At 40.2% G+C, this 23579-nt stretch overlaps 2 protein-coding genes across 2 annotated transcripts; both read right to left on the bottom strand.

The window, feature by feature from the left end:
- Positions 1–990: 990 nt before the first annotated feature.
- LOC124294597 (macrophage colony-stimulating factor 1 receptor 2-like) lies at positions 991–12245 on the bottom strand. Its single transcript, XM_046740518.1, has 13 exons — positions 11875–12245; positions 10506–11099; positions 9685–9993; positions 9319–9618; positions 8909–9015; positions 8672–8822; positions 6096–6320; positions 5846–6002; positions 5247–5493; positions 4763–5094; positions 4561–4666; positions 3678–3799; positions 991–1012 (listed from the first exon to the last, which is right to left on the bottom strand). Exons 1-12 carry the CDS (start codon positions 11885–11887, stop codon positions 3683–3685), a joined length of 2658 nt encoding a protein of 885 aa, XP_046596474.1. The 5' UTR covers positions 11888–12245; the 3' UTR covers positions 991–1012; positions 3678–3682.
- LOC107221951 (tyrosine-protein phosphatase 69D-like) lies at positions 12206–21866 on the bottom strand. The gene is made up of 3 exons (XM_046741987.1): positions 21779–21866; positions 13098–13646; positions 12206–12549 (listed from the first exon to the last, which is right to left on the bottom strand). The coding sequence occupies exons 1-3, from the start codon at positions 21864–21866 to the stop codon at positions 12206–12208; spliced, it is 981 nt and encodes a 326-aa protein (XP_046597943.1).
- Positions 21867–23579: the final 1713 nt, after the last annotated feature.

Here is a 23579-nt window from a genome sequence, read left to right as displayed (position 1 = left end):
CCGCGGCGGACCGCGGCGCAGTTACTGTGAGATGCGCCCACTATAGTCGCGTGACCACCCACCGATACTGTTTCTACGAAAAAGAGATATTAATCAATTATCTGATGACCACCATTTGTCTCAGTCGTCATGGGCACACAATAAATATTCATGCATATTTGCCACTACTTCTTGATTACTCAGTATGGATAGCTCAGATGAAGAAGTGTTTAACACGAAAAAAAATTACTAACAATTGTCCATCATAAATTCGATAAAAAGGAAAAAAGGATTAAAAATCAAATGTGCCCGATCTTCCACTCAACCGATAATGCTCATCTTTCGCCAGAATTTTTGTTTCTACCTAAACTAACTATTTCGGGTGTGGTCCGTTGGAAAATCGAAATTTTTTTTTATTTTGAAACACCCTATTATACATATAATATATGTATAGTAAAAATGAAATAAATTTTAGCTCAAAATATACTCTCTCATTTCTTATGCATAAAAATTAATACGCAAAATAAAAAACAGTCTTCACGAAATCAGCATCATACCCGAACTATAAAAAAAAAAAAAAATTTTTCACACAAAATAATCCGTTGATCATAACTTGTTATTCTAAAACTCAGATTTACTTAAATTTCCTTAAAAATGAAGTAATTACTTACGTAACATTTATTTAATATCCGTAGGATTTATTTAAGATGTAAAAATGAATACATTTATTATTCGCAAGAACAGTGGAGAGAATGAAAAGAATCCTTGTAAACCATAACCATTAACATCAAAGTAACGCAGGTTACCCTATTTTTATACTTGGGATGAATTTCGGCATCGGTCGGGTGTTCACATTAGACGACGGCGATGCGCGGCGATGCGCGGCGCACCGCCGAAATATTCCCAACCTGGAACTCGCGAAAAATTACCGCGGTCGCCGCGGTCTAGTCGGCGTCAGCCTTTAGACGTTGCAATCCAATTAAGCATCACTTTGAATGCGAAATCTCATGATCAGATAAATCGACGGATTCTTCTGAAAACATTATAAAATCTCTTATGAATGAAAAAGTCATTATAACAACTGTTATTAATGAATCAACCGTCAGTTGCCATTAAAGGAAAAGCAGATTCGCAATATTTATCGCTCGACAACGATGAATTCGACAATTTAAATAAAGTTATAGTTTCTGATAAATATTGATAAATGCGATATTCCAGTCAAGTATACAATTACTTTAAGAAGTGGAATTTTCAAGTGTAAAAGTAATTCAATGCAAAACAGAAATTCATAGATCTGTATAATACATAGACAAAATATCCCAAGACAAATGCGAAAATTTACACGATACACTTACGTACCAAACTTGCAGAAAATTGTTTACACAAATAAAACAAAATTCAACGACATTGAGGCGTTTTGTTTTCGAAACTATAACAACTTGGTAGCATACGGACAAATTTTTATCACAATACAAGATTATGAAGCTATAGTAAACTTACAGAAAAACGAAATCATTGTTAGATCTGACAAACGATGTGAATATACGACAGGAAACTGTATTGACGTAGAAGGAGGAAATAGATATTGAAATGTCATTCAAACGGACAAATGTAATTTTGACAAATACTCAGTTTTCTACCAAGGCAGTCAGAAATATGGACATCTTCATGTGCGTTGATTCTAAATTATTGTATGTTGAAAGACAGGTTGAAAATCAAATCATTGCTTCATATAACGATGCCATGTTACAACAATGCGAATTATTAATTAAATTATTATGCGAAAAACCAGGTTTTATTAGTACGTACAGCGGAATGCGTACCGGTAGATGTCGGTACGAGGGAAATAAATGAATGTTTTCAAGAACTTCCAGTTTATAGAGGCAACGAAACAGTATTCATGTTATCGAGAACGCATATTTTAGTGAAATCGGGAAATCAAATCGAATGCAATGTATTTCCATCAACGAAGTTTAATTTTAATAACGCTTGGTACAGAACATGTCGGATTTTAGTACCAGCAATAGCACCAGATGAAATATAAAGTAATACTAAGAAGTCGTGGAGAAGCGTAATACTAGAAAATCTCGCAACAGGTGAAATTTATTCAAATCAAGATTCAGCAAAGTTATCCGGAAAATATAATGTTTCCAGTAGAGAGACCAGCCGTGTTAAATGGTATAGGAAGAGAAGTTACAGCTCAAATCTCAACTAATCATGGATTATCCATGAATTTGCTTAGTGACAAAGACGTGATTAGAAAATCTTTAGAAGAAGCTTGGGGAAAGGTACACAATTTCTTCAAACTCATTGGAACATTAAGCGCAACCTTGTCGAAGGAATAAAATTCTTGATCGATGCTCTAATTCATGGATATGCTTATAGGCTCAATTTGGGATTCAGTTAGAAATTTATTATTACGTAAGAGCGAAGGAGTCAGAACTCCGGAAAACAAAGTTAGCTCAGATTTCATCGCAGAGTTGGGGTGGGCGATAGTGATCCACTATTCCCAGGCCCACGAGGCAGGAATACAGAGGACCAAAATATTTCTTTTACACTTGTGCAATTTCCTAGTTGGCCCAACTTCCTTGAAATTGAGCAGAGCCAATCAGTGAGTCGGTAGATTCTTTAAATCACAAACCAAACGCCAATAGGAACATTGTGCCCAAATAGAATGAGTCTCTTCGAAGAGATCTATCTACCAGAATAGTCCGGAAAAATCTACTTGTGCAACAGTTGATCAACTCTACGAGATACTTTGAATCCTTATTTCGAATCTTCTTACAAGAAAAGTTCTAAATCTTGACCTCTCAGTGAAGCATTTCTTACTTGGAAACTCAAAGTGCGTAAGTGAAATAATTTTACACCGGTAATTACCAACTTTGTCTTTTGTCAATTGATGCATTTCAAAATAACTACCTTTGACTTTTGTTTCTAATCGTATATTCTGAACTAACTTTTGTTACTGTGTTCTGATACATTTATTTTGAATAAACCCTTTGACCTTGTATTTAATTTGAAAATCGAGTCCAATTAATTAACAAGCCCCTGATTATCGTCCATTGTTTTAACGACATTCTATCAGAAAAGACTTTAGCAAGTAGTTCGATTCGCGTCCACATCCCGAATCATCAAGATCAACGAAATTTGAATGCGACACTCTTTTACTACAAAGGCTCAGTTCCTGTCAATACAAGCTTAACCAAGAGAAGGAAAATCCACGTTCATTTCAAGTAAATCGACTGCGATTCGAAGATCGTTCGATCGAAATGATAATTAAGAGATGTTTCCTTTTTGTATGTCTTTTTTCATTGTTAACAAACTTTGTCATCGTGATTGTTCCAATGTTTTTCATTGTACACAATACCAATTCGCGGCTCACTTTTGTAAACTCTCCTAATGAAAATCATGTAATTCACCATGTATCACGTGGTTTGTCTGATGTGCTTCTTTACGGTGTATTTCTAAAAACTAGACTTACATTTGGTAACTACTGAATAAAGAAGAAACTTGCAGCTTAAAAAAAAACGAGTTAGTGAGATATCAAAACAGTTTGCAAATATTAAAAGTAAGCTCCGTGTATCGAGTTCATTGTTACGCGCAACTGTCGCTTCGACAGAATTGTATCTTTGCGCGCTGAGCATCGTGATATGCCCGGGCAAGTAACCATAAATCGACATCCGATAGGTGGATCGTACTCATTTCATTCTAAATCTTCTCCGATGGTGCCCGATTCTTCTGCGCTTATCGCAGTCTCTCTCTCGCGTTTCCAGATATCAGCGTAAATCTTGGTGTACGGATTGCCCAACTCCAGGTAAAACTGAAATGTGTTTTCATGTCAACGTCGCGGCGAAATATCATGCAACGTAAAAACAAAATCATTCTGTAATGCACATATTACTGTTTTATATGTACATGTTAGGATGTTTCACATTTCAAAAATTTCCAATTTTACTACAGCCGCATAGAAATGATGCTTGCTTTTGATCGGAAAAGAAGCTTTAAATGAGTACAGTAGCACAAGGTTGGATTAAGGTGTGTGAAAATGATTTTTCAGAGTAAGTGAAAAGCAGATATTAGCAAACCTTTAACACGTATTACCTTTTTCTATTGCATAAAAAAAGTATATTATAGCCCGAAAATATTATCTGAAGCGCATAACTGAGAAATGGTGATATACTAGGGTCGCAAAAAATGCGGTAAGACATTTCTTCCTAAAATTCGAAATGTATAATACGTGTCAAAGATTTGGGAATTTATATTTTTCATTTTTTGAAAATAATTGTATTTGGACACCCTAAAACGGGAACCACGGTGCTCAGCCGCTTTGCGACTTCTTTTTAGACCAGCAGCAAGCATTTTTTGCATACGTCCGTGGGTAAATCAAATATTATTTGAACGCGAAACATCCTAATATATACATATATATGTATATCCATCTCTACAATGTATGTAGGTGATGGATGATATACTTGCAAATTTCACGAGCGACTGAAGTTGAATCAGTGATTTCATGGACCGCGTCTAAGTCACGTTTGAATACGTGAGAATGATCAATCTTTTGCAAAATATTGAGCATACCATTTTCACGTCCTCTTCAATCAGCTCGGCTATGTTGATCGTCAGCTTTTCGAACGACGGTCGTTTCGACGGCTCCGCTCTCCAGCAACGAAGCATCATTTGGTAACTTAAATGGAGGTGTAAAAAAGTGGTATAAAACATCCGTATGAGTTGAAGAATTCATTCGTTGGTGATTCGAGTGAAATCAACGCTTGCCACTCACATGCTTCTCGGTGCGTACGGCGGTTTCTCCATACGATAACCTTCGGCTAGTTTACGGCACATATCCTCAGGTCTTATCAGGGGATAAGGAGTTCTCGCCAAAGAAAACAGTTCCCACAAAACGACACCGAAAGACCAGACGTCCGATTTGGTAGAAAACACTCGATCCCTGAGCGACTCGATGGCCATCCACTTGACGGGGAGAGGACCATTCTCCGTGCTCTTCTGATTCTCTTCTTCCCGAAGAGACTTTGACAAACCAAAGTCACAGATCTTTACCACGTTGTCATCGGCGAGAAGTATATTTCTCGTTGCCAAGTCACCGTGTATGATCTGAAACACGATTCAGTTTTAACTCCATTCTATACGCCGACTAACATCACTGATTTTGTGTCCGAAGAAGACTAGCGAAAAAGACCACGAGTAAGCTGTGTCAGTATTGGGAACTACTGACGCAAGATGATTACTTGTGAATGTCGTCCAACCTTTTTCGCGCCGAGATACTGCATGCCACACGAAACCTGCCAAGCCCAACACACCAAGTCGTGCGTGCACGTCGGCCTTGAGTTGAAATCCGTCCGATCACCTGGATACTTCAACGGCGCGTTGAGTTCCGTTAAACTGACACTAGCGGAACAGTCGTCCACTCTAGCATCCGTAGACTTAGAAGTAACGTTATTGGAGCAGTTGACTATTGTCGAATCGCCGTCGAAACGTTTGTCCGTGTTTGTACTGCAAGCATAACACAATAAAAATAACGGACAGTCTAGATCGAGAATTAATACACTTGTTTTCGCAAACTCTATTCACATGAGCGTAGTAGTTCCGATGGTGATGGCTAATACCAGGAGATTAACGGCGAATCGGTTGCAGCGGGATAACTTGATAACCTTGTAACAAGTTACGATATTTTTCGTGGCATCAATCGATCACAAGTGATTTGAACTCTAGTTTTGACTATCATCCGACGAGTCATTTCAATACCAGCATAATATCATGGGATAAATAAGTACACAAAGATGCGATAAAGATGGGTCGAAGGTAACCAAAATTCATGTCAGTATTGGAGGCCAGGGCAACTTACCCAACGTCATCGACCTTGATCGCGTCTTCACGGGCAGCCGAAACGCAAATTTTTTCTCCGGAATCGTTCAATTGATCGATGAAGTTGACTCTTCGTCGTACCAAGTAGTCGTGTAAATTCCCGTACCGGCAGTATTCGACGATGACCAAGAGTTCGCCTATCGACATCCAACGGAATACGTGAGTGTCAGTATCCATGACGCCGTATGGTGTGAGAACGAACTTAATTTAAATTACGCGAATCGACTCACCCAAATCAATGTTTTTTGTGCACGCGCCGAGAAGGTTGACAATGTTCAGATGTTGATCCAAGTAAACGAGAATCCTGAGTTCGCGAAGAAGGGCCTTCATGCAGTTCGGGTTGGCCGTCGGTCGGACCGTCTTGACCGCAACTGTCGTGACTGTTTCGCGTGGGCAGATCGTCTTTGCCTGTGCCTTCCACACTACGCCGAATGCACCGCTTCCTAATACTTCGTCTGAAAGGTTAACAGCATGCATGCGATCCACCGATTAGGTATTCTTGGAAAAACTTCAAGGGAGCATGTTGCGTTTTGCAAAAAGAGTCTGAATCGCATAAGCATGGCGAAATGACATGAAACTTTTTTGCAAAAACATCAACTCGATGAATTGAAGTCAGGAAAAAAGTGTCCCCTGACTTAATACTGATATTTTTCTGTCTATTGTGTTAGCCGTAAAGATCTCTCGGAGATCTCCTCAGATCACATGGATAGAATTTTACGAATTATAGTGATTTCCAGATTTGATGAAAACAGATTTTTGTAACAACGATGTAACAGCTGATGTTCATCTACAATTACATTTGCACGCTTTAATTATATTATAATACTGAACATTTTTTTATTGTTTAAAAAACTTACGGGGATCTAGTCAGGTAGCAATATTAGCATATGAACGTGTGAATCGGATCAAAGACAGACTTTATTAGTATGGAACACTGCAATCAAAAAATCTCTTCTGAAATTTCCTATATTCCAGTATCGGATGTTCGAATTTGCTCAGATTTGTTTCTGTTATATATTGAAAAGGTTGTGTTCACTATCGCTGGCGCAAATAACATTGCCGGAGGTTTTCCAATAAGTAATTTTCTAGAATTTCCCCAACTTTTGAATGAAATAGTAGAGCCTATTCATACTGAATTCTCGGAGGTCATACTCGATTTTTCGAGACATCAAACTTCCCACGCCTGGGTTCGTGGCACCCCACCCAAGTTTTGATTTTCTCTCTAAGTCAGTCAATGGTCGGATTTTGATTAGTTTTATTCCATTTCGTTGGCAAACTGATCGATACATCTATCAACGCATCGACAATGTCATAATAGTTGAAGACTTCTGGAATACAGTCGCTGAGGAAATGTGAGGTAATAGATGGTTGAAGGACGTAACCGGACGTAATATAACCTTGATTTTTCAAATAAGTCGCGTTGTTGTGTAAGTCAAAAAAATAATCCCGCATTTTATTTACTGCAATAAATGGGCAGTCTTCGAGTTGACCAATAGTGTCCGCTGTGGACGACTATAGAACAATTTTTGTGATTGATTGCGAATTTGAAGCTTGGATATTGTTAGGTTGATACCAAAACCATTCTATGGAAGTCCACACCCCATTTTGTTTACATTGTTCAACTCAATTAGTGATGCAGTGAATCTGAAGATGAAAATACAGACGGCTACGCGCCATATTCTGACATGGCAAGGATCGTGCACTTGTATGTTTTATCAATAAATGTTGGGCGCCAATTGCTTCGAGCAATATCAATGATTCATAGTAACACGGAATGCGAAGAGCAATGAAAATTCTTCACCAGGACGCTGAAAGTAATCCATAGGTTTTGTAAATATCGCAAGCAATTACGTGCGATAATTGGTAAATATTACTTCATTCACTCAGGAATTTGACAAGCTTATAAACCGATTCTCACCCATGATGACGAAACTTATTGTGTTTGGTGTCGAGGATCGAGCCCAATTTCAAGTGTTCTCGGATATTGTACACAAGGAAATAAGCGTTGATCAAGCGTGGCGATTCCGCTATTGGAAGCTTGTACGCAAAAAATGAGAACGGATAAATTATATTAACTCCGCTTTTACATTTTTCCCGTGATTTGACACAAGAAACTAATGACGTTCATTGGTCTGTAATATTGGCATATACCTAAATAACATTTTTACCATGCAGCAATGAGCTACCGTCACTCGCAATGAAATCAAGATGAACCTGCGACGGTGGTCCGTTCTTTAGAAACGTTCCCGTGAGGTGGCAAAATACAAAAAGTTGATACATGAATCTGAATCGGAAGATCCGCTAATCGTAAGAGTGAATCAAACTCTATCAATTTACAGAGAGGACTGAAGATGATTCAGGTGCCCGAATGCCGATTGAACACGTGATGTGAGAGGATCCAACAGGCGGAAAGTTCGAGGTGCGATTACTGATTCTCAACACTTATTCTTTGACTCATTCAACTCGTCAAATCCTAGATATTCACGACAAGATGCTAATTTGCTTATGATATAATTCGCAACATCGACCGTCTTGACCCGGCGCAGTTTACAGAGTAGACATTTTACTCGCGGCCGCAATCGGTTCGCCAATCTTCTGGCAAAAAGTGTAATTCGCTGAATAAAACGATTTCTGGGAGATAGAATATAATTGGCCGTGTCATGTGGATTGAATACCAAAAATACTTTTCGACATGCTCATTCGGCTCATCTCATTATCGGAAGCTGAATGGTGCCCATCTCGATAGGATTCGTCGAAACGGATTATTACTATTCACTACCGGAGAAGAAATAAAGTAGCGCGTTACCAAGTTTCAAGAGATCCCGCGGGAATTCCCATTTCCTGTTGTACGGCAGTAACTCGGCCTGATCGCTCACAGCCAATTCTGGATCCAGAGGAATCGGGGCCCCGAAATCAAAGTACTCTAGTCTTGCTATGATCAACTTTCGTTTCAATGCCTGTGCAACAACGTTTCCCATGTCGATTAATCGGTCCGTTCACCGTGGCGCGAAGGCCAAGACTGAATTCATCAGGGTATAAGTACCTTTCTGCGAAAGTTCCAAGCCGCTATCGTTACAACGACGATGACAAGTAGAGTAGCAATTGCTCCCGTAATCAGCCATGTTTCATCTTGTATCCCACTTCTGGAATCTGGAAATGCGATAACGTTATTAAATCTATGATACGTGTATCACATCGTACGAATACGTTTTCTCGTACACCCCGACTTTGGGCGGAGGATTTGCTGAAAAATGCAATTATCGTTCCGCACAGATGTAAACGAGTTGCGATTGGAACTTGGCAGCTTAGGATGAGCGAAAGATAGAAAAAATGTTATTCATTTTGCAGGTTTAGTTACACAAACACCACGGTGATTGGCAAATATCAAAAGAAGCGAGTGAGGTCGAATTTTATTCATATTTCCATATAAATTCTATCAGTTCTCCACATTACCCATACTTGTGATGTACGTAAAAGCTTCTTTTTCCTCGCTCCAATTACCGCATTGCGTTTTGTAATCGCTGCAGGCTGCTACTTTGAATCGATGAGTTTTGTTCACCAGAAGATCTTCGAATGTGTGGGAATTCTCGGTTTTGTTCACGTACAGTGATTTGTTGGTCAAGTTTTCAGTGCTCAACGCTAATTTATAGTAATAAACGCGGTCTTGCAAGTCCGTCGGCGGTGCATTCCACGCAATCGTTATTGAAGCGACACCCGTTTCGATTACCGCAACATTCGGGATGAATTTCGGGTCTGGAAATTCCAAGTTTCATCATCTCTTCTCTCACAAATGCATATCCGTTAATGTAGTATCAATACCTCTGTCTTTCGGCACGACGTCTTCCAACCAGGAAGAGGGGTAAAGTTGTGGATCACAGTCATAATCGAAGCATAGATCTAATCGAAATTTGTAAGAGACCGAAGTCGTCAGATCCTTGAATTTCAAATAATTGGTTCGAGTCGATGATGTCATCTTCCATTGTTTTACATCACTGATGCCTGTCTCGTATACCTCCGCTTGATAAAAGTTGAAGATACTTTCAATCTCCCTCGGTGGCTTCGACCATTCAATCGTTATTGAATCGACAGACGTTTCCTTAACCCAAACGAGTGGTACGTATACAGGATCTGCAGAAAAACTCATTCTAAGCGAATCACCTCAAATAAATACAAAATCGGTTTCGCACATATTTAAACAAATAAAGTGACAAGAAATAAATATTTCATTTATTTGTATACATATTTAACGGACATCTTCTATATTCTTCTATATCTTCCCGTAGAAAGAATATGCCAGATTCACTAAATTCATCTCTTCGGAGAAATCAACTACTCGAGGTGCGTATTTCTTAGCTGTTTGAAATATGCGGCGTTTCATACAACAATGCAATTTTTTCAACTGATCACTGTTATTTTCCGAATCAAGTGCTACTTTTTCATTCAAAAAAATCACTGGTCTCACAATATTCTTTTCCCATGCCTATCAATTACTTTTACTCGCTGTAGTCGTTGCTCTTTTTTTTACGGAACAATAAGAAATCTTTGAAACGATTTCGTATGCAAAAAATAAGCACAGTTTCTGAGAGCAGCTTACCCCAGAGTATAGGTTTACAATAACACAGAATCTGCTATACTTATACCTTTCTCAGTAGTCTTTGTCCACCTCGAAAAAAAATATTTCTCAATGCTTATTTCGGTCATCAGAGTAAATTTAAACCAGTAGGCTGTGTCTGGATTACACGCTGTTGCAATAAAGACACCACTGGAGGTGCGATTCGTCGTTTCATACTCTCGATGCCATTCAAGTGAACCGTTTTTCTGGATTTGTATGCCAAGCGCCGGATTTACAGCGATTATATCTTCTTGTAAATTTGACCATTTGACACAAATCCTACTTGCATCCAAAGCGGCGATAGTAACCTGCCTATTTGATGTCCCGGAATCGACAACAAGTTTACGCCTACTGCGTTTAGTCAAGTTTTTGTGACCTTTTGCCCAGCATTCGTAAGATCCGTCGTCTTCTTCCAAGACGTTTGTGAAATACAGACCCATTCTTGAATACGTCTCATTGAAGCGCCACGTTTTGGTGAGTTTCCTCAAGTTCTCTTCGCTTGTCGCCGACCCGTTGATTTTTCGCCACCCAAAGTTAGCGAAAGATCCCGACAGGTCGCATGTTAGAGCTGCTGGCTCCCCTGGACTCGCCCAAACATCTCCGACGCCCCGAATTATTCGACCTGGCCGAAAAATATGGAAAAATTACAATGGCTTCGTAAGGTTGCGCATACGTACTCACATCTTGGTGGCTGACCCTTGGAAATTTTTACTTTTCGGATTTTTCTTTGAGCCGTTGTCTTTAGTTGATGAGACTAATATTGATATCCATATTACATTCATCTGATTATATTCGCGATATGAATTTCACTTGTCACTTATCTCAAATTAGTTGAGTACAATGATATTATTCTCGTCATATTTCTTCTCAAAAATAACTCGGATATTCGGCATTTTATTCAGCTTTGGCAAACCGCTCAAGACCGGCGTGTGTCAAAGCTCACTGCGTTTCAGAACTTCGAATGCGACACTGCATCAAAAACATAATTTTCATGCTCGGAAAAATATTCGATCGCATTCAACAATTGTGGCATCGTCCGCGTTGCGAAGAAATTAATTGACGTAATAAATTCACCGATAAGATCTTGAAATATTTCGAAATCTCTTGTCTTACTCCTATTTTCCGAAGGTGAAGTTCGGTGTTTGAAAGGCGGAAAAACGTGGTTTATTTTTCACAAATGTCAAAAGAATCACTAACGAAAGTTTATTCCAAGAGTTTTTCTGATCAAGCGTCAATAATTATACAGAGTGCTATTTTCATAGAATATAGAAAAAATGTTATTCGTCCTTCAGGTTTAGTTACAGAAATACCTCGATGATTGGCAAATTTCAAAGGAAGTGAGTGAGGTCGAATTTTATTCATATTTCCATTTAAATTCTTTGAGTTCTCCATATTACCTATACTTCTCATGTATGTAAAAGCTTCTTTTTCCTCGCTCCAATCACCGCATTGCGTTTTGTAATCGCTGCAGGCTGCTACTTTGAATCGATGAGTTTTGTTCACCAGAAGATCTTCGAATGTGTGGGAATTCTCGGTTTTGTTCACGTACAGTGATTTGTTGATCAAGTTTTCAGTGCTCAACGCTAATTTATAGTAATAAACGCGGTCTTGCAAGTCCGTCGGCGGTGCATTCCACGCAATCGTTATTGAAGCGACACCCGTTTCGATTACCGAAACATTCGGGATGAATTTCGGGTCTGGAAATTCCAAGATTCATCATGTCTTGCCTCACAAATGCATATCCGTTAATGTAGTATCAATACCTCTGTCTTTCGGCACGACGTTTTCCGACCAGGTAGAGGGGTAAAGTTTTGGATTACAGACAATATCGAAGCATAGATCTAATTGAAATTGGTAAGAGACCGAAGTTGTCAGATTCTTGAATTTCTTATAATTGTCTCCAGTCCATAATATCGCCGTGATGTGTTTTACACCACTGATGCCTGTCTCGTACGTTGTCACTTGATAATAGTTAAAAATACTTTCAATCTCCCTCGGTGGCTTCGACCATTCAATCGTTATTGAATCGACAGACGTTTCCTTAACCCAAACGAGTGGTACAAATACAGGATCTGCAGAAAATCTCATTCTAAGCGAATCACCTCAAATAAATACAAAATCGGTTTCGCACATATTTAAACAAATAAAGTGACTAGAAATAGATATTTCATTTATTTGTATACATATTGAACGGACATCTTCTATATTATTTCCGTAGAAAGAATATGCCAGATTCACTAAATTCATCTCTTCGGAGAAATCAACTACTTGAGGTGCGTATTTCTTAGCTGTTTGAAATATGCGGCGTTTCATACAACAATGCAATTTTTTCAACTCATCACTGTTATTTCCCGAATCAAGTGCTACTTTTTCATTCAAAAAAATCACTGCTCTCACCATATTCTTTTCCCATGCCTAACAATTACTTTTACTCGCTGTAGTCGTTCCTTTTTTCTTTACGGAACAATAGGAAATCTTTGAAACGACTTCGTATGCAAAAAATAAGCACAGTTTCTGAGAGCAGTTTACCCCAGAGTATAGGTTTACAATAACACAGAATCTGCTATACTTATACCTTTCTCATAAGTCTTTGTCCACCTCGAAAAAAAATGTATCTCACTGCCTATTTTAGACATCAGAATGAATTTAAACCAGTAGGCTGTGTCTGGATTACACGCTGTCGCAATAAAGGCACCACTGGAGGTGCTAGTCGTCGTTTCATACTCTCGATGCCATTCCAGTGAACCGTTTTTCTGGATTTGTATGACAAGCGCCGGATGTACAGCGATTATATCTTCTTGTAAATTTGACCATTTGACACCAATCCTACTTGCATCCAAAGCAGCGACAGAAATCTTCTTTAATGATACCACGCGATGGACAACAAATCTACGCTCACTGCGTTTAGTCAAGTTTTTGTGATCTTTTGCCCAGCATTCGTAAAGTCCGTCGTCGTGTTCCGAGGCGTTTGGAAAATATAGACCTATTCTTGAATACGTCTCGTTGAAGCGCCAAGTTTTGGTGAGTTTCCTCAAGTTCTCTTCGCTAGTCGGCGGCCCGTCGATTTTTCGCCACCCAAAGTTAGCGAAAGATCCCGACAGGTCGCATGTTAGAGCTGCTGGCTCCCCTGGACTCGCCCAAACATTTATGACGCCCGGAATTATTCGACCTGGCCGAAAAATATGGAAAAATTACAATGGCTCCGTAAGGTTGCGCATACTTACTCACATCTTGGTGGCTGACCCTTGGAAATTTTTACTTTTCGGATTTTTCTTTAAACCTTTGTTTTTAGTTGGTAAGACCTAATTATCAAATTTTTGATGTTCATCTCACATTCACGTGACTATGTTCTCGATATGAATTTCCAAACGTAAAATTAGATATCACGCTTGTTCATTTTCAATAGGTCACGACTCTGGATTGAAAAAGACATCATCGCAAACGAGCACGCCTTCTTTGCGTTATGAATCGTTTTCCACAAGAAAAAAAACGCGGCGTAGAAAACTATAGGATGAGAACTTGACCATTTTTCTACACACTGAATTTAAATCAATGATATTTCACAGATTCTCAATTACAAATTCACCACCGAAGAATTCAGTGTACATAGACTGGAAATCAGTAAAAAATTAGTGAGAAGTCACCGAGTGGTGTACTCGTATATGCATTGGTCTTTGACAGCGGTATACTCATAATCGGGAATCAGTAAATGTTATGATATACTCAAAAGCGATCACTACTGTAAAGCAATGTAAGCGTACATGTCAAACTAATATTGGTAATAAGCTGGCGAGGGAGAAATTAATACATCAACAGTCAGTTCAACCTTGGCACTGGACCCGTACAAACCCCCTGAACGTTCATGGTTACCTCTAGAATAAATAGATGAAACTTACTGAACAATTACGTCCGGTGTACATTTTATTTCTCAACCCGTCCTTATTCCGGCCCTACCAGAAAATACACAACAGTAAGTATTCACTGATTCAAACTCACAGAGTTATAAGTCAAGACAAAGGCGACTTACTCCCTTTGCTTTTGTGTTAACTATCGAACTTAATCCGATAAATCTTGTGTCAATCGTTGTTTAGTTCTCAATCGCTTCCACTCGACGCAACCTGGGTCAGTTCCCGTCGAGGCTCAGAATAAATTATTGCAGAGGGCGCCAGTTAATTATCGAAATTAACAAAACCAAATAATGATTAAGCTCAATCGGCTCATAAATAATAATAAACGAATAACAATTAGACCATAATCACAGGGAGGTACGTTTGGGGACCCAGAGAAGGGAGAATCTGAATTTCCAGGGGTATAGAAAGAAGAATTGGACGCAATATACAAGTTTATTGTACCTGCGAATTGTTGTCAAGATCCGACTGTTATATATTTGTCTGGCGTGTAACGACGCTAGTCGTTGACGATTATTCACAGTGACACTTAACAAAGATAGAGCAGCAAGAGAATCATTTGTGATTTGAAAGTGGCCGATGTACAAGATTCACGTAATGAAAAATTCACGATAAACGTGTGTAACACGTACAAACGTTGACCCAAAAGTGGATGTACGATATACGATATACCTTTACAAAATACACGAAGATTGACTCAAGAGTCTACAATTTAACAGTAAATAATCTCATGACTAACAATAAGGATTTTAACTCCGACGTTGAGTTAAATAAATAGGATTCTATTTTCCTGTTATAAAGTACAAGGAACAATTTCTGTCTAATCCGTTGATTTATTTGCTCTCCGATTCGTCCGAAGTAATGAAAATGTCTCTCAAAGAATGAAAAAATGATGTTCGACATTCGGAAGATGCTCGTTAAAAATACGAAGTTCTCAAGATCATTCGGATCACTTGCCCTCGACTCGTGCCGCAAACACCACTTGTTCATGCATCGCCTACTTTCCGCCCTTATCGCACATCAAACTGTATTATATTGTTGTCGATATGAATACTTATTTCAAGCGAAATATCCCTGTTACTCTTTCGCTGCCAATTGCGCTCTGTGGCTCCACTGTACATTATTTCACTCGAGAGAAATATCCTGCGCATCTGGCGCCAGGGCAATACAAGCGTGATCGTTACTACCGTTCGTTCTGTTACGTGCTAATCTCTGGCTGATATCTGACCCGTAGCGCCTGAAAGACGGCTAAAAGTCGTTTTCGTACTCAACATCAGTCAAAGATGATTATCTGCTGGTCAGGATCCTTGTGGATTCTCACAGTATCGCTAATCTTAAATTAGTGGGGCAGGATGATATTCACCTCGTCATTTGTCTCAGGGATTCGTCCTAAGGGATCAAGAACACGTGATTAATTAAACGATCAAACGAACTTACCTGTTGTGAAGTTCGATCGTAATTATATGTGGAGTCTCGTTTGAGATGATTACATCGTAGTACCGTCTACTTCACGTTAGTGTCACGAATATTCAGAGCTCATAAAAAAAAAGAGAGCGCCTGGCCCCCTGGCGCTGCGGTTGTTCCTTCTCCAAGTCATATTGTTTAAAGTACTCCATAAGGATTGAAAATAATAAAACGAACACATTTCAATAAATAAAGGGGGAGGGAATGATAGAAACGAACGGAAATAAAACGTTCAATGGGTGGGATGTAATCATCTCAAACGAGACTCTACATATAATTACGATCGAACTTCACAACAGGTAAGTTCGTTTGATCGTTTAATTATATTACGAGTCTCGTTTTCGAGATTACATCGTAGATGTTCAGAGAAAAAATTATTTTATTATTTTCTAAACAGCCTCAGGCAACAAAAAACGTAACTTTTATCGAGACCAGTGGTCTCTCGAGAACAAGAATCAGCGGTTTTTTATTCGCTTACTTCGATTCTAACAAAATGTAATTAATGATATCTTATGCAATAACTGATAAATATTATGAGAACACGGTTGCTGCAAAGTCTTTTCTGCCCGATTTAATCGGCCGATTATAATACTTTGCAAATACCTGCGAGTCCTTTGACCAGCCCGCGGTATTTCTTATCGCGCTAATATCCAACCCCTTTGCCAAGGCAGCCGACGTAGACGCGTGCCTTGTACTGTGCGCCGTGAACTCAGGTCCTATGCCGCTCTTTGCCAACACTAACCGGATCCAACGACTTATTGTCTGGGTACTCGCCGATTTGAAGGGTTTTCTCGAAGTGATCAGTACGTTACTGCAATCGCCTCTGAGTGGTTTTGTTATTTCCAAATATCTCTTCAACGTGCTCGCTATGCACAGTCTAGGCTGTTCGCGAAAGTACGGCAATAACAAAAGTGGCTGGAAAGCCCCTGGTCTCGACGTTTTAATGATGTCCGAGATCCTTATCTCGAAGCCCTGTGCCGAGTGAGAAATATTGTCAAGTCTCATGAGCGAGAAAGTTTGCACTCGATGAGCCGTACCTAAAGCTAACAGCGTAACTAATCTCTCTGACAATTGTTGATTGTTTAATGATTCGAGAGGATATAAGTTCGCAATGTACGTAAGTACGATGCCGACGTCCCATGTTTCGTCGTATCGAGGTTTCGTTGGTCTAAGCCGAAAAATCCCTTTAAAAAATCTACTGATAATCCGATCGTTAGTCATGTCGTTCGTCGATATTAACGAGATCGCCGATCGCGTCGCGTTTAATGTGCCATAGGAGGCTCCTGAACCGTATCTCATTTGCAGAAATTCGAGAATGCGGTTCGCGCTCGCTTTGTAAATGTCTGTTTCCGTCTCTCGACAGAAATTCGCCCATAGCTTAATAGGTCCTGAGTACTGCTTCCATGTACTCTCGGCGAGAGAAGCCAACAACGTCTCGATCACTGAGTCCGAGAATTTCTTGCGGCGGTAAGATTCGCCGACAATTTCCCGGCAATCAAAGCCAGTGATTTCTGTAATGGATGCTGGAGAGACCTACAAGGAGACAATAAAAGCCATTTAGCGGGAGCGAAGATCATCGGTTTCTCTACGAGAAGGTCCATAAATATAGGGAACCATGGTTGCGAAGGCCAATTCGGCACTATCGCAATCCCACAGGCGCGATCTGCGATAACTTTTCGAAGGAACCTGAGTACCAATGCGAACGGTGGAAATGCATAAAAATACTCCGATTTCCAGTTGATCGTGAACGCGTCAATAGCTAAGGCATCAGGATCTCTGTGCCACGAACAATAAGCTTGACATTTCGCGTTAATCCTGGATGCAAACAGGTCCAATTTTGGTTTGCCAAATTCCGAAATTACTTTCTCGTATGCCCAACTCGACAGTTCCCATTCCGTGTCTATATTCTTTATCCTCGACTCCCTATCGGCCTCGACGTTTTCCTCGGACGCTATGTAAGATGCGAAAATCCAAATTTTCCTACACTCGCACCATTGCCAAATCTCTTTTGCTATCCCGTGAAGTGCGGCATATTGAACTCCTCCCATTCGATTCACATATGCAATAGCTGTCGTATTATCGATTCTTAGTAAAATTTCGCAATCGTACAATTCGCTTGCAAAACATTTAAGGGCCATAAAGACGGCAATTAGTTCGAGTTGGTTAATGTGCAGCCCCCTTTCGGTGTCACTCCAAAAACCGTGTGCGCCTTCATTACAACAATACGCGCCCCAGCCCGTTTTTGACGCGTCCGAGTAAATCTCCTTAATAAATCGAAAACTTCTTATCGGACCAAATGACGTTGTAATATTTTGTTTCCACCAATCGAATTCGATCTGCAAACCTGCGGATAATTCGAGCTGTGCATCGTAATCCCCCCCGCTGACTAACAGGGCGAAGAACTTTTCTCGTTCGAATCTCTTGGTGTATAACCATCCATACTCAATTGCGCGACAACAGTCGACTAACTTCCCGATGAGGTGAGCGAATTCCCGAATTGTACAAAACTTGCGATGGCTAAAGTCGTCGATCACGGCTACCATTTTCTTTCTCTTGACTTCCGGTAGCTCCAATCTCATTTTTCGAGAGTTAATAACGAATCCTAAAAAAGTGCAATCTTTCTTGGGAATCAAGCTACTTTTTTGATAATTCACTATAAACCCTAGTGACTGCAGTTCTTTAATAGTGACTTCTACGTTTGTGCGACACGCGTTAAGATTCGAGCCGATGCAGAGGATATCGTCTAAGTAAATTGTCGAGATGAATCCTTTCCCTCGTAAATAATTCACTACCGGTTTTAGGATTTTTGTAAAAATATACGGCGCTGTGCATAGACCGAACGGGAGGCATACAAATTCGTACATTATATCCCCGAAAATGAATCTCAAATATTTCCGGCTTTCCACGTGCATAGATACCAAAAAATACGCATCTTGTAAATCTATGTTACACATAAAATCACCTCGCGAGATTAGTTTCGTCGCAGTTCTAATGTCCTCTAACTTGAAATGCTGCGTGACTATAAAGTTATTGAGCTTTTTCAAGTTTAACACGAATCTCATTTTTCCGTTTGATTTTGGTACTAAGAAATACGACGAAATAAATTGTCCCGGGCATGGCAAGCAGGGTCTGACTGCGCCCAGATCTAACAATTTGGCGATCGCCAGTTTCATATGTTCAAGATCAATCCCAGAATTGAATTTTTGCTGAGGAGGCGGAAGAGATTGGTGTACTGACTGGTCAAATTCAATTTTGTACCCTCTTACACAGTTTAAAATGAATCGATCCCGCGTGATCTTTTCCCATTGGGGGAGAAACTTTTGCAGCCGCCCCGCTGCTTTATTCACCTCTAAGGCCTGTCCCGCGAGCGTTGGTACGAGCTCTGCTTGCGACTCTGGCTCCAAGCTCGTTGTTGATCTCGCTGTTGATACGACTGATTCGACTTCGGGACAAATTTGACAGTCTTCCTCGATCCTCTCTGGTTCGCGCCCGCCCGAGATCCCTCTCGATACGAGTTGGACGACGGGCCTTTCCAGTTTCCCGAATTCGAGTTACGAAGAGGCGCCTTGGGCACCGATGGTTGAGCCTTCAACTCCAAGCCCACCTTTTCGATCGACTTTGCCGTTTTTATTTTTCCGGGCAAATCCTCGCCGAATAAAAAAGCGTCGGGCTTAGTTTCGTCCAGAATTCCCTTGATCTTCTTGTCGAGAGACGGCGTAATGCACGATCTTCGTGTAATCGAGTCCAGACGAGAAGCGTGTGCCAGCAGTCGACCCGCGTCGGCAAGATACTCCAACAATTGATACTCGTCAATGCCGTCTTCCTTGGGGGTCAACAGCAACGAAATTCCAGCACCCAATGCGGCCATAGCTGAACCGCGAATATTTTGCGCATTTCTTAAGTATTTGTCTCGTTTCGTGGCCGACTCGAAGAGCGATGACGCTACTTCTGCGTTTGACACTGGCGCTTCCAAGCGACAATTGCCTGTTCGCGCATACTTTGACAACAACTCCTCTAGGTCGTCTTTCTTGAGTCCTTCGGCTATCCATTTTTCCCAATTTTGTGCCAAAGTTGAGTTTAGCTGTAATTCTGGCGCACCAGATTTTTCAAGGGCACCCAGGATACGCAGGGTCTCTTCGTCGAAAGCCTGTGCTGCGTCCTCTGTAGCCTGACTCTCAGCATCCGCTGGAGTTTGTCCTTCGGTATCTCGCGATGGATCAACCGATGCGACGGGGAGAATATTTCCCCCATTGTTGTCGTTCGTTGGTGACAAGCCTGCAATGGATTAACCTGCGATAAAGACAGCCTCTCGTATTTGTTACGCAAACGAGTCTCATTTCGCAACAGCCTCGTGATTGACAAAATTACTCTATCTTTGTTCGGCTAATGCCGTCGAGTTACGCGACCGTAACCTTGGGCCATCTGCCGATTCCTCCATACAGGGGAATCGTACAGTTCGACTCTAAGAAAATACTCTGAGAGATTTCCTTCGTACGGCCTGGGCCGCCGAGTCATGTGGCCATGATAAATGCGGAATATGCAATAATCATTCATTTTTGCGAATTACATTCACAATCGACTCAAGGCAGAACTCTGAGAGTCTGCCTTCGTACGGACAAAACCGCCGAGTCTGTGGCCCGCTATTTCCGCGAGCGACACCCGCTCAAACCTTTTTAGGTTTTGTTCGACCCGAGACAATTTCTGTGAACTTGTCTCCGTACGGCAAAGCCGCCCTGTCTACGGAAATAACGAAAGAAAAACAGAAGAAAATACCTTGACGACTTGTCGATGCCTCCTGATTGCCAGCAATTGTTTTCTTTGCAGCTCTACCCGAGGTGGGCACGCTCGTGTGCATAACCTCGCGTCTCGGGCTACTCAAGGTCGTATCTGAAGAGCTATCAGGCATCGCATCAACTATCTTCTTCAACTTTTTAAAGAACTTCTCGCTCTTATTCTCCTTATTCTTCTTCCTCTTGTGTGATTTTCCCATGATTTTTCTTGATTAATAAACTGGAACAATGCTCTAAACGTGCTACACTTTTACGCACGAAAAACGTTATGACTTGGAGAAGGAACAACCGCAGCGCCAGGGGGCCAGGCGCTCTCTTTTTTTTTATAAGCTCTGAATATTCGTGACACTAACGTGAAGTAGACGGTACTACGATGTAATCTCGAAAACGAGATTCGTAATATAATTTGGATGTTCGGTCGACCATTTAATTGTAAGAGTCGTACGATTTAATCCAGGAACATTTCTCAGACCTCGATGTCTGTTTCGCCTATTCTCAAATATTAATTTCCGTAACTTCTCATATTTTCAAAACAAAGTAGCGCACTATTAGCATTATCTGAGGGTTCAGGACTCGCGTGTGCCAACGTTTACCGCGTTTCGGAACTTTCAGAATGGTAATGTTTTCCGGAATTCTGGTGAAACGTTGTAAATCTTTTCTCTCGGTGAATTATTTGAAGGTGAAGTTTGATGCGCAACGGTTGAAATTTGTAATTTGTATTTCATAATTATGTACTTAATATTGATTATGTATGTCTGATGAATTCTTGTAGAAAATCTCGAACCATTGATCATTCTAACACAAGTGTTTTTCTGGTTGCCTGAGGAAATATTCAGTTCCGATCCTATCAATAGTTGTGAAAAGTGTTATTTTCGAAAAATTTTCTGCTTTGTGCAAAAATTCGGATTACTTCTTATCTTCTTATAAACATATTCAACAAGTTTGTAGCGTGGTTGTTAGAATGTTTCAGAAAATCGCTCGATGGGAATTTTTCATCCTTGTTGGGATGTTCGAATAAAGCATGAAACCAACGCCCATAATGCGAGAATCGCGACGTAAAAATTCGAATAAAAGCATCATTTGCTTACTTAGATTTATCGTATCACTTTTCCTCCGAGTGCCGGTTTATTGTCACTCACCTCCGATTTCAAAACCATCGTCAGCCAAAACGAGACAACCAGATAGTAATGTTACCATCATCAGCAGGGCTCGACGATCCCCCGACATGACGTCTGCAGAACTTCGCTTCACGAACTACATTAAAAACCTACTACTTATGGCAAAGGGCAAAACCGGTTATATAACTAGCACAATCATACTTGAATTCCGATAACAATCCCAACACACGGATCGTGTTTTATCGCAAAACTCCCAATCTTTTTTCAAATTCGGTACACACAGTGAATTAGTTGCACAGTGCGAGTTTTGTGGTTGCACGTTCCGTCGTTTCCTCAACCTTACCACGCAATGCTTGTTATCAGCGGTTCCGTTATTATAATCAAATTTTAGCCGAGTCATGTACGGTTTGTTAATCGTTCACACCTTTAATCGGTCCTTACTTGGTTCGACTACAATTCGATAATAATAAATGAATACATCTTTCGCCATATGAAAATACAAGTTTGGTAACGGTAGATAAACTTTTTTTCCGAGTAATAGGGTGAGAGCCCGATCCTGTCACGAAGGTCGAAGTTTAGCGAAATTATTTCGTCAATTCTCAATAAAATTTCGTTGTTTTTTATTTTCCGATTTTCTTTGGGCTCGTAAAAACTTGTGAAGAAAGCCAGAAACGTCACAAGTAAACGGTTATCTAACCTTTGGCAAGTAAATTATCCATTAGGATGAAATACATTTTCAATGCATATTGGAATCGTAAAACAGGATTCCTACTGGAAATTCATCGGATTAGTGAGAAATAAAACAAGGAAAATAATGTGGTTGTGGTTAGACGCCAATTTAGATGAAATCAAAGAATCAAAATTTGCCCTGACGTCTGACCGAGGCTTTCTCGGAAGCGCAACGCATTCTAGAATGTTCTTATACCGAGATACTCTGCGCCTTTATTTTAGTTTATAAATTTGCAAATATGAATGGAATTTTGCATGGAATTGCAACGTTTCAGAGTCAAACGCCACAGTCAGCAAAATCTACTGCGCTGAGAGAAATTTTTAGTTCCAGTTACTGCTTAGTCCTTGACTATTTTCATTTTTCACCACAATCGAAAAATATAGTTCTAGGTAGAAAATGAAAATTAGTTTTCTAGCTGTTACCGGAAAGTCTAGTATCCGTTACTATTCTGCCTCATTACGATCAGTGTTGCTATATTTTCTTGCAACTGTTACGAAAATTTAATGCTCGTGCAACGATAAATTGACGTTTCAGCCTTGTTTAATTAAAAAAGTAGAGTAAACCTCACAGACTGATTTTGCGTTGCAATTATCAAAAAAAGATCGACGATAGCGCAAAATGGTTACGCGTGCCTCGTTTTTCCCAATTCCAACAATATTCAAACAGTTTTTTCAACGATACCTCTTTGACTCAATTTTTCTAGTTACTGTAACAAGTCAAATTATTCTCAGTGTGCTGCAGTGAAGTTGCGTAGAAATTTAAGATTCTTTGGTGTAAGAATTTAATTATAGGACGTACGCGTCCTGTTCTCCGGGAAAACTTGGAAATCTTGATTTTCATCGTTAGCTGATGTATGCGCAAACGTATGATCGTTATATTCCGCACCGAGTGCAGCGATTCTTCTTTGTATAAATGTATTGCCGGTACTTTATAACCATGCAATTACATACGATTGAAACGAGCACACATCAGCCTTGGCATAACTCCGAGAATAACTTTATCAGTTATTCTCTCAAACTAACGGATACCGATCGATCACCCGGTTCTGTACACGCTGTACAATTTAACGTATAACGTTATCCATAACCGCGC

This window comes from Neodiprion lecontei, chromosome 5, assembly GCF_021901455.1.
Source record: "Neodiprion lecontei isolate iyNeoLeco1 chromosome 5, iyNeoLeco1.1, whole genome shotgun sequence".
Taxonomy (NCBI): Eukaryota; Metazoa; Arthropoda; class Insecta; order Hymenoptera; family Diprionidae; genus Neodiprion; species Neodiprion lecontei.
Note: the sequence above shows the minus strand (reverse complement) of the source record. Positions and strands in the feature narration are given on the sequence as shown.

Coding starts and splice junctions, on each gene's coding strand:
- LOC107221951 (XM_046741987.1), bottom strand. CDS start 21,866: ATGTCGGGGGATCGTCGAGCCCTGCTGATGATGGTAACATTACTATCT. Junction 13,647..21,778: donor CGATGGTTTTGAAATCGGAG/GTGAGTGACAAT, acceptor TTTTTCGGCCAG/GTCGAATAATTCCGGGCGTC. Junction 12,550..13,097: donor TCTGATGTCTAAAATAGGCA/GTGAGATACATT, acceptor GATTTTCTGCAG/ATCCTGTATTTGTACCACTC.
- LOC124294597 (XM_046740518.1), bottom strand. Junction 9,619..9,684: donor CGTCGTGCCGAAAGACAGAG/GTATTGATACTA, acceptor TGGAATTTCCAG/ACCCGAAATTCATCCCGAAT. Junction 3,800..4,560: donor TTGAAGAGGACGTGAAAATG/GTATGCTCAATA, acceptor AACACATTTCAG/TTTTACCTGGAGTTGGGCAA.